Genomic DNA, 11,329 nt, shown 5'->3' with positions numbered 1-11,329 from the left:
GGATTCTAGAAAATTGAAGCTCAAATTGACTTGTGACTACTACTTTCTGAAGAAATCTAAGTTTTATTTTGTATTCGAGAGAAAACATTAAAGAAGAAAACATTAGAGATTATTGTATCCACTATCAATCAATACAAAATTCAATTCCACGAATTACATGAAATCTCGTATAAAAATCATTCATATCTGTAATGATCTTATCACTACTAAACTTTATTATTTTACAATTATTTCTATTAATTTTACCATAACCTAATAATATTTTAAATTTAACTACTATATTTATGATTAAAGAAAAACTTTTATATACATATAAATGGAATAGAATAGTAGTTTGGGATCCCAATTTGTGAGTTGTTACACCCCAAGAGGGGAAAAGTTGGAAAAGGAAATAATATTAAATAAAATAAAAGAAAATAATGGTAATGGTTGTAATGTAATAAAACAATGTATATATCTATTTAGAACCTGTGTGTGTCAGTCTGTTATTGTGGCACCAAAAAACGTGTGGCCTCACAACTTCACACGTGTTTCGTACACCACCTTCCATACAATAAATAAATGAAACCTATACCCTTTCCTTTATTTATTTGTTTTCAGGGCATTTAATATACATTTATCCACCGAATATAGAAATAAGTAGAAAATTAGAAAGGTTTGGATTAGGTTGGATCCAACCTATTTCTTTTTACAAACTCGAATATTATTTTCAACTCAATCGATTTTCAAATTTTGAATTAAATTAGGTTGGATTGTCGGAGTATTTATTTGTTTTTATTTTCTTTTTTAAATATATTATTTATTAACTTGATCTGTAACATTTTTAATAACTAAAATTTCATAAATCTTAGGAGGAAACTTAATTGTTGAATATCGAAATTTATTGTATTTATTACAAACTTCAAATTTCTTTTGTAATAATATGTATGGATTATAATATTTATAGGTTTTAATATATATTTTAATAATATTACAAGAAATTCAACATAGCCCTTACAATTTGGATTGGATAGTTTGAGTTGTTCGGATTATCAATTTATTTGAATACCTAAAAACAATGTTGTTTTTAAAATATAATTACCGAAGCCTATCACAGTATCTTTTCTATTTATAAATATTTTTTATTAAATATTTAATCGAAATGAATATAACTTAATTAATACAATTACATGGATTATTTTATTTGTGGTTTTTTTTCTTCATGAAAAGGAACCTTTATTATATTCCTTTTATAAATTTAGAAGCATATTTATATTCTACTTTTTCTTGCACAAAAATCATCATCGTCATTATTATATTATCACTATTATTATTGTTCACACATAGATAGAATAGAACAATGTTATAATTTAGTCATCATTTAAGACTATGTCGAGTTGTAGATGGAAGAAATAGATATTAAAAAAAGACATTATAATTATTACCACTTTGTTATTGTTAGTTAATCATTTTATTTTCAATTGGTTTTAAGATAAAATTCATATTATCAAATAAATATCAACTTAAATTTTTTCTTTAAAGTTTTTACTTAAATTATAGTTTTAGTTCATTTCTCGAAATATTTTCAAATATAAAAAAAATTGAAATCATTTATAAAATATAACAAAATCTATCAAATTATTTTATTTAGTATGTTGGTTGTATTTTGTAAATAATTTCAAATTTTTGTTATCCATAACAATTTTTCACCCCAAATTAAGAAAATCTTTTCCAAAATAAATCTACCCAATTAAATATCCTTTATATATTTATTTAGTGTATTTTCTAATCTAAAAATTATTATTATTATTATTACTACTACTACTTAATTAGATATTATGATAAAAGAAATTAACTTTAAAAAACTAACCACCATTATTCTAATTAGATATCAATCAAATGTGTGATTTTTAATGGTTGCATTTGTTTTTCTTTTTGATATTAGGAATCATATGAAATTAAATTTAGAATTTATTCAACAAATTCAAAATAAAAGATGAATAATTGAAAGAAAAATGGTAAAAAAAATATAACATTTGATAAAATATTTATAATTTCATATTAATAAATTTTGTTTTTGTTAAAAGCTAATTTTTAAAAATCAGAAACTAAATATGTAAAAAGCATTGCCACGTGACATAACACGAGTGGTTAAGGTATTATAAATCCGAAAAAGAAAGCGGACCAAAATAGGTGCAAGTTAGAAGAGCTAAAATGCGCCACTTTCCATTTTTCTTTCCCTCCTTTCATTTGCTTTTTTTTTTTTTGTCTCCAATTGCTTTCCTTCAACAACACTTCCCAAAGCCTTTTCTCCTCACCTCTCATTTGTTTCTGTTCTTTCATGATCTGCCATGAAACCTTAGGGCTCCTCAAGTTGATCCTCTCGTGACTTAGAAACTGAATTTCCTCTTCATTTCATTTTTATGCGTTCGTTTCTCAGATTGATTCCCTAACCAACAACAATTCGTCTTTGTTTGTGACCGGATGTGCTCCACCGGCGTTCCATGGCTTCTCCGGCAACAACTACTCATCTCAACTTCTCCTCCTCTTCCTCTCTCCCCCAGTCTCAGGTCCTCTTCTTTTCTATTCTTATAGTTTCTTTTACTGTTTTTTGAAGTCCGGGAAATTTTTATGTTGTTTTTGGCTTGAGTTTATCAGCCTGGATTTTCCTCGAGTTTTTCGGATGTTTTGGTTTTTTTTTTACATGGAGAAGTGACTAGAGATGTTATTTGGAAGGAGATTAACTTCTTGGACCGATAAAGATTGAAGTATATTATCGAACTCTTTTTTTTTTTTTTAAACTTCTATTTTCTTGTCATGTTATTACATTTTGATTTCTGTTTTCGACTGATTTGGATCGATATTAACTTCTTGGACCGATTAAGATTTGAAGTATATTTTAGAATTCATTTTTTACTTGTATCTTCACATTTTGATTTCGGTAGTAGATTGTTGTGGAATGATATGTATCGAAATTAACTTCTTGGACTGATAAAGATTTGAAGTATACTTTAGAACTCATTTTTTACTTGTATCTTCACATTTTGATTTCGGTTGTAGATTGTTGTCGAATGATTTGTATTGATATTAACTTCTTGGACTCACAAAGATGTGAAATATATTTAAAACTCATTTTTATCTGTATCTTCACATTTTGAGTTCGGTAGTAGATTGTTGTGGAATGATTTTGATTATATTAACTTCTTGGACCGATAAAGATTTTGATCTTTTAGGTAAATATTTTGTCGTTGTTGTTATTACATTTTGGTACTATTGTGTAGTCGAATGATTGATGTGCACATTTCTCTCCCTCTTACTTTTACAATTAACACAGATGTAGGGATCGTTTATGTCCATACAAATCCTATTTTGATTTATTGTAGAGCCTAATATGCATTTTTTGTCAATTGGTTCTCTCTCTATTTGCTGTAGGAATCTTTTTCTTTAATTCTGTTCTTGTCCGCATTTGATCATTTTATGTATCTTGAAAGTAATTTGAACTAGATAGTCATGGTTTTCTCTATTATTTCACTGGAATTTCCCGAAAGTAACGCTGTTGCATTTGGTTTACTGTGTATAGAGGTCATCACTGAGGTTCAGTAGGAATCGGATAAAATTTTGTTATAGCACAAATCAGAAGAGAAGATCTCATCCCCTGAAGGTTGTCCAGTCAGTCCTGAATAACTGCAAGTCTAATTTAAACGACAATGGAGCAAGTGAGGAAGCAAAACTGCTTCTGGAGAGATTGTATGCTCAGACACAGAGATTGGAAGAACATGTAAGCAAAGATCCTCACTTCCCACGAGATGTATGGCTAGGGCTCAGTCTTGAAAATCTCGAGTCTGATCTCCAGGCTGCATTGGCAGTATTGAAAAAGAAAGAAGAAGATCTACAAGATGCAAAAAGAACGATTCTATTAGAACGAAGTCAATTAAACAATGCAAGGGAGAAGTTGGAGAAACAGGAGGAAGAAATTACTGTTGCTTATCGTAAACAGCAAGAATTAGAAGATGAGCTTAAACAAGCAAATCTAAACTTAGCTTCTCAAGCTAGACTGATTGACGAATTAAAACTACAAATTAGGGAGAAAGACGAGGGGATTGCTGCAGTTGAATCTGCCCTTGCTTTGAAAGAAGATGAGTTGAAGAGAATGGGAGCTGATTTGGCCATGAAGAGTGAAGAAGCTTTAAAGACAAACTGTGAACTTAAATCTAAGTCCCAGCTTCTGACGGAAGCCAACAAAGTCGTGAAAAGACAAGAAGTTGAGCTACAAATGCTTAAAAAGGCTGTGGTAGAGAAAGAAAAAGAACTTGAACTTTCTGTAAAGCTGCAAAAACTTGAAATGGAGAGAGTGGAAGTTGTAGAGAAAAATTTGGAGAAGAGGACCATGGAATGGTTGTTAGCACAGGAAGAATTGAAGAAAATGAAAAAAGAGGCATCTAAGCAAACAGTAGAGATGAATAAAACCGTGAACGACTTCAACCGTGTAAAGAAGCTTCTCGCCGATGTAAAAAGTGAGTTGGTTTCTTCTCAAAAGTCTCTTGTGTCCTCCAGAAAGAAAATTGAAGAACAAGAAGATATTCTTAAGAGGCAAATGGCAGAACTTGAAGAACAAAAGAAGGGTATCAATACATATATGTCGAGTCTAAAAGATGCTCAAATCGAAGTAGAGAGTGAAAGAGTAAAGCTTAGATTCGTAGAGGCTCATAACAAGGAGCTCGAGCGTGACTTGTTGAAGGAAAAGGAGCTCACTGATGAGCTACAGCAACAACTGAAGAGAGAGAAATCCTATCTCCAGCAGGCAACTGAGGAGAAATCACTTCTACAGAATGAGCTAGAGCATAAACATATCGAGTTCGAGAAAACTCACAAACTCCTTCAAGACAAAGCGTCGGAGTTGGTCGAGGCCAAGTTAGAGATCCAGCATTTGAAATCCCAACAGGTTTCTCTTCAACTTCTTCTGGAGGAGAAAGACTTGGAAATACTTGATGCACAAAAGAAAATCGAGAATTTAAATCAGGAAATCATTGAGTTACAAACACTTATGAGTAGTAAAGAGGCCCAGCTTGATCAGACAACTGCTATGCTGAAAGAGAAAGACGAGCGTGTTGAGATAATGCAGAACGAACTAAACGATACAAAGCTCAAAATTTCCGAAGCTGAAGCAGCAGTAGAACACATTGTGGATCTCACAAATAAATTGGTGATCTCCATCAAAGACGGCGACGACGACAACAGCGTTTTGAAACTGAACGAAAATCTTAGCCTCAATCTACAGCAGCAGTTATTCAAGAAACCTACCGATAACTTAAGACTACAGAAGAAACAGCTCGAAACTGAGCTAGAACTCACCAAGGAAAGCTTGAGACGTAAAGAAATGGAGATTCTAGCTGCAGAAAGATCCCTGACGGTTAAAGACGAGGAACTAAAGACCGTTCAGGAAAGATTAGAGGCAAAGGAGAAAGAATTTGAGAAGATGAAGGAAGAGATGGATGAAGAAACGAAGCATCATACATTGCCACAAGACAATGCTGGAGGAGAGGACAACAAAATTGGAGGAGACTTGGAAATTGAAAGGCTTCAATTTGAAGCTGCTCAGTTAGAGATCGAAGCAGCTACTAGCGCTCTTCAAAAACTCACGGACATGAGCCGAGATCTTCTGAATAAAGCTGGTCGTAGCCTCGAGGCCGATATCGAATCAAGAAGCATTCATATTCAGCAGCACGACGACTATAACGATGGCGTTGATGACATTGATAATAATAACTCAAGATTCAATGAAGTGAAGGTAGAAGTTTCCCGTCTTTCATCTCTAACTGAACAGCTCTTGAAAGAAGCTGGTATATTTGTTGATGCGGATTAGTGGAGGCTTATTGAAATGAATAAAAGGAAGGTTTGGTGTAAAATCTGGTTCTTTTTGCCATTATTTTTCGTTATTAAAATAGTTAAAATCACTCTAGATGTTTTTTAAATACTCCAAAATATGTTCATCCTCGAAAGTCAATTTTAATAATGTGAAAATTAGATTTAAAAGTGTAAAATTAAATATTAGATTAATTTTGATTAATTAAAGATTATTTTATAGTGAATTTAATATGGCAAAAATGATTTTAATCACTTCTAAATTGCTCTTGATCATGCTCTAAATTTGTTGCATGGCTTGATGGTCTTGCTTGGCCGTAATCAAAATGGTATACTTTCAACCTCGATCTCTCTTTCATATTATTTCTATATTATTTCTATATTCGACTGACTTACTTCTTATGTGACATTTTCTTCCATCATTTTTCATACTAACATAAAACGTTCATTAATAGTTCAACAATAATTAACATATACTCGTTATTATATTCGTTATTATATTCATTTTAAACAGTACTCTTTCCTTCCATGAATTACTTAAAATTTCTCTTTTAACAATTGTCTACAATTGCTTTTTTTCACTCTATTTGTAACCATATTCCCCAAATTACTTTGCTAGCTAATTCAAAGAAAGAGATTGAATTGGAGAATTAATAAATATGTATATACTTCGACTATTATAACAAACACAATCCTATTTTTAAGACCTATGATTTAATAACTTACTATATGCTATCATATACTGTTTCAATATATAAACATATGACCATATTTATAAAAACAACATATTATTCTTATATACATACACAAGGCTTCCTTGTTTGTTTGTTTGTTTCACAACTGTACAGGAGCATGTACATAGAACCGGAGGATTATAAATCCAGTCAGTAAAGTTAATCTATACAGATAACTAGGCACAACTTTGAGCTGATTGAACAGCAAACAGGTCGTAGAATCAGCGAGTGACCGTGTTAACACCGTCTCCGAAAAGAATGTTTTTCACAGGCGGAGGAATCCAAGCTGGATTGTTGGTGTTCTGTCCTTCGGTATGTTGAGATTCACAATACACGAGGTTGCTTTGCCCCTTCTTCACCTTCGATCTCCCCACCTTCCCAAATGCAATTCCCAGCTTCATTGCTGTAAACATTCCAAATGCAATCAGAATTGGTCTAACCGACCAGTGAAAATCCTCAAGATGTTGGTATTTTTTCACCATCCCTGGACAAGTGCTAAAGTTGACGGCCTCAACCTCGGCTGGATCGGCCATATATGAATTACATTCTTCTTTGAAAGAGAGAATTCCAGGGAACTTGACCATGAGACAACCATTGGGTAGGATCCACCAAATCTTCCCTGTAGCCCAAACATTTCCTTTTTTACGAGGCCATTCGAATCGTGGTCTCAGAATGCTGGCTTTTATCCGTACAAATTGGCCTACGCAAAGCGATTCTGCCATTTGAAACTGGGAAGAGTTACCCTTCCAGAGAGTTTCTACACCAATAAAAGCAACAGCTACATTACCAACACGATCAATTGAATGAAGAATTCCCACGGGAGAGTGTTTCTTGTCTGCTTCCTTCAAACGTATCCAGTCACCAGCTGCTAACCCGAAACTCACCCGCTCAAGCATTGAAGCATACACTCTTACAGGATCATGGATTCCACGTACCCTCACCAGAACAAAAGCATCCTTTTCAGTTTCACCTTCTAAACCCACTACCTTTCCTTCAGGGATGTTCATATTATCTGACTTGCATGAGTTTAATGGCTTTCTAGACCGCACTAAATCATTCACTTGTAAATGATCCTTTGAGAGAAACCATTCGGTATGTCCAGTTGCACTTGATTTGTTCAACACTTTTGAACTCCCAATGTCTTGCCAGTCCCCGTTCACATGTTGAGAGCTACAAAGCAGAATTAACTCCATCAACTGATTTTTTCTGATTGTAAAAAAAAATAAAAATAGAGAGATATGACATTTATCAAGAAACTCCATCTTCCAACACGGCACCCCAAACATAAATTTTCTAACTCTCTAACATATTAACTCCAAATTTTATAACTCAATTTAATGCCCCAAACACCACCAAATTGTCTACATAAAATCCTGTTGGTCAAAACTTGAAGTATAAAAGTTTAGTTGGATAGTACAGAAAGAAAGTAGTAACTAATGCTAGTCAAATGCATAAACGACTCAAGTGGGAGATTCAAACAAAAACAGAAGTACATATTAGACACACCTCAACAAGAGACCAAGAAAAGAATAGACAGAAGCCATAACACTCTTACAATCCAGAGAAGGAAAAACTTTTGATTGATAACGGAAATCAATAAGTAATGGAAACAGAGAAGATATGAAGGAGATGGCATACCTCAGGAACACATTTAATATGTCTGTCATTAAAGGACGACTCCTTAAGTCATATTCAAAGCAACCAAGAAGAACATTCTCAATTAGAGGAGGAAGTCCACTTGGAATACATGGCTTTTCTTGTTTCCTGACAACAGAATGAAATATTTCATCCACTGATTTCCCACGCCATGGCTGGACACCAGTCAACATCTCAATAATGCAGCAAGCAAACCCCCACGAATCAGTTTCGTACGATATTGGACCTCTAACTTCTGGCTGCCATTGTTCTGGTGCCATATAGTTAGGCGTCCCAAGCCTCTGAATTATATCCGAATTTGGTATCGGTACACCGTGCAGTAGAAAAGGGATTCCGACATCTCCCAAAATTGCTTGGTCCTTGGTAGTAAGGAGCATGTTTGAAGGTTTCAGGTTAAGAACCAAGATTTCTTTTGAGTGCAATTCAAGAATCCCCTGGGCTAGATTGATTCCATATCTGAAACAAGTAGCATAGGCGGAGAATTTACCCCCGCAAAAGTTGGTATCAGCTCAAGCAGAAGAGAACTTAGAAGCATTAATCTAAAGATACAGATACAGATTTAATAACTTCATGTTCGACCTAAAGATTCAACCCAAGATCAGAATATCACCTCAATACATCAGGGAGAGAAAGCTTTCCATCTTTAAGGCGAGCCATCTTATCAGCAACTGATCCTTCGTAAAATTTCATGATGATGCATAACTGAAAGAACACACAAAGGACAGTTACATCTTAGCAACCTGAATGAAAGGTACCTAGTCAGGGATATTACTATATTAGAATGGTATTGGTCAGAGACATAAGAGTAATTATATAAGGAGTTAGTTAGTGTTTCTTGTTACAAAAATTTTAGGATCCTGATAGAACACCAACTAGGAGTGATCCTATTCAATTGGTAATAACGAAATTAATTACAAGGATGAATTGACAGATTGTCAATTCGGTAATGAAAAATGCAAGAATACAAGAAAGTAGTTGATCACTCTTCTTCTATCTCTCCTCTCTCTCAAGGATGAAGATAAAGGTCCTTCCGAAAATATTCCCTCCTTCTCACAGTGGCTCTCCCCACTATTCAAGACCTCCCATTCCCTCCTAACTAACTGTGGGCTCTAGTATTAGCACTCACACTCCCCATTACACGTGCTTTCTCTTTCTTTCCTCTCCCACTATATTGTAATATTATTGGAGGTCTAACAGATCCCTCCAAACTAGAATGAGATCTGAAATATATTTCCCTTGAGTATTCTAATCCAAGCCCTATATCACTCAATAATTGCCTACCATGAAGATGCTTTGGTTGGTTTTGGTGCAGTCTTTCTTTTGGAACCTTTGGGGCGAACATGATGGCCGTCTTTTTAGAAACTCTTTTTCATCTTTTGATCATTTCATGGAATTAATGTTTTCTATTGCTTTCATTTGGTGCAAAAGGAAGCATCCTTTTTCTCATTTCAACTTATCTTCTTTAAGCTCTAATTGGAGATATTTATGTAAACACCTATTAGTGTTGGGTTTATACCTTTATTTCATTCATCAATGGAATGTTTTTTATTTCCAAATGAAAAAAAAAAAAAAAAAACACAAATGTATTCAAAAAAATAGCCCAACAAATGCAGCAGCAACATATAACAGAATTACCTTCCCACCAATTATAGACACTCCATACAACCTGCAGACACCCTTTGCAGCTTGACACTTGTAGAAATGATCCTCAAGTTTATCCAAAACAACCCTCATATGATCTTCTTTAACAGGATTCAACATCTTCACTGCAACTTCATGGTACTCATCATAATCCTTAGTAGACTGATGGTGAGTTGCTAACCAAACATCACCAAATACACCTCGCCCAATTCGATGCCTAAGCTTAACTTTTGAAGGTTCAATCCTAGGGCTTGAATAGTTAGATGAAGCAACCACTGTCCTAACATGATCAGGATCACCATCAAGAAGCTCATACTCAAAAGAAGGAACCGGTTGAGAAGCAGCTTCTTGTGTAGACATTCTTCAAATCTGAAACAAGAGACCAAAATAAAAACAAAACCCCACAAACATACGGGAAATGCATCACAGATTATGTAATAAAACATTACACCGAACAATAACAGGTATCAGGAAATTGCAATCAAAACCCACCTGGAATATCAAACGAAGAATCAAATAAATAAAAAACAAAACCCCACACACCCACAAGAAATGCATCACAGATTATGTAATAAAACATTACAACAAACAATAACAACTATCGGAAAATAGTAATAAAAAAACCCATGTGGGATAACCAACGAAGAATCAAATAAATAAAAATAAATAAAAAAAAAAAACAAAACACGATTGATCAATTAGGCAAAAGAAATCAAATAAAGTTGAAATGAAAAGGAAGAAGGTAGACCCTGTTATGTGGGTATGTGAAAAAGTTGAAAAGGGAAAAGGGGATTTAGAGAGAAGAGAAAGAACAAACCGAAGAGGAAAAAATCGGTGGGGAAGCTACAGAAGAAGAAACAAAAACATGGGAGTGAGAGAGAGAGTGAAAGAGAAGAAGAGAGATGAGCAGCCGGCAAAGCGACAATGGCGTCATTTATTGAAATTACGGATTAGTCCACTTGTTTCGCCTAACCGAACGACACCACCATTTCTCTTCTCGGTTTTTATTTTCTAATTTTTCGAAAATTTTTGAAAATATCAACGAGATAATATTTTTTTTGTCATATTCTTTTACTCTCTATCTAAAATTTCGTTATATGTCGTAAATATTTTAATTTATTATGTTATGTTCGAATTTTTTTTAATAACTAAGTATATAATATTATATTTAAAAATTGTAAATATGACAATATCTATCATCCACTATTGTTGATAGATCCTTATGATTTATTACTTGTAATAGGTTAATGTTTGTAATTGATCTATCAACGGCAAATTTTTATGATTGATAAACTGTTCATATTTTGCTTTATTTGTAATTGTTTTAAATTTTTGTTATATATGCTAATATTTTGAATCTAATTATTTTATTTGCAAGTGTCCTTTTTCGACCGATATGAATTTACTCATTTTGTTTGGATTTTTAGTATAAAAAGGAAAATAAAAATAGACCGAAT

General features: G+C 33.4%; 2 protein-coding genes across 3 annotated transcripts; one reads left to right on the top strand and one right to left on the bottom strand.

Moving 5' to 3' along the window:
- Positions 1-2,186: 2,186 nt before the first annotated feature.
- LOC103503836 (uncharacterized) lies at positions 2,187-5,885 on the top strand. Its single transcript, XM_008468200.3, has 2 exons — positions 2,187-2,549; positions 3,560-5,885. The coding sequence occupies exons 1-2, from the start codon at positions 2,484-2,486 to the stop codon at positions 5,840-5,842; spliced, it is 2,349 nt and encodes a 782-aa protein (XP_008466422.2). The 5' UTR covers positions 2,187-2,483; the 3' UTR covers positions 5,843-5,885.
- Positions 5,886-6,612: 727 nt separating this feature from the next.
- LOC103503837 (E3 ubiquitin-protein ligase KEG) lies at positions 6,613-10,856 on the bottom strand. Of its 2 annotated transcripts, none has more exons than XM_008468201.2 (5): positions 10,690-10,856; positions 9,867-10,241; positions 8,842-8,933; positions 8,214-8,687; positions 6,613-7,745 (listed from the first exon to the last, which is right to left on the bottom strand). In XM_008468201.2, the coding sequence occupies exons 2-5, from the start codon at positions 10,230-10,232 to the stop codon at positions 6,797-6,799; spliced, it is 1,881 nt and encodes a 626-aa protein (XP_008466423.2). In that variant the 5' UTR covers positions 10,233-10,241; positions 10,690-10,856; the 3' UTR covers positions 6,613-6,796. The 2 variants fall into 2 exon arrangements, with proteins under 2 accessions (XP_008466423.2, XP_008466424.2); XM_008468202.3 differs by having other exon boundaries at positions 10,621-10,833.
- Positions 10,857-11,329: the final 473 nt, after the last annotated feature.

Source organism: Cucumis melo, chromosome 4 (assembly GCF_025177605.1).
Source record: "Cucumis melo cultivar AY chromosome 4, USDA_Cmelo_AY_1.0, whole genome shotgun sequence".
NCBI classification, from domain to species: Eukaryota; Viridiplantae; Streptophyta; class Magnoliopsida; order Cucurbitales; family Cucurbitaceae; genus Cucumis; species Cucumis melo.
The sequence above is the reverse complement of the archived record's forward strand: the minus strand, read 5'-3'. Positions and strand labels throughout refer to the sequence as shown.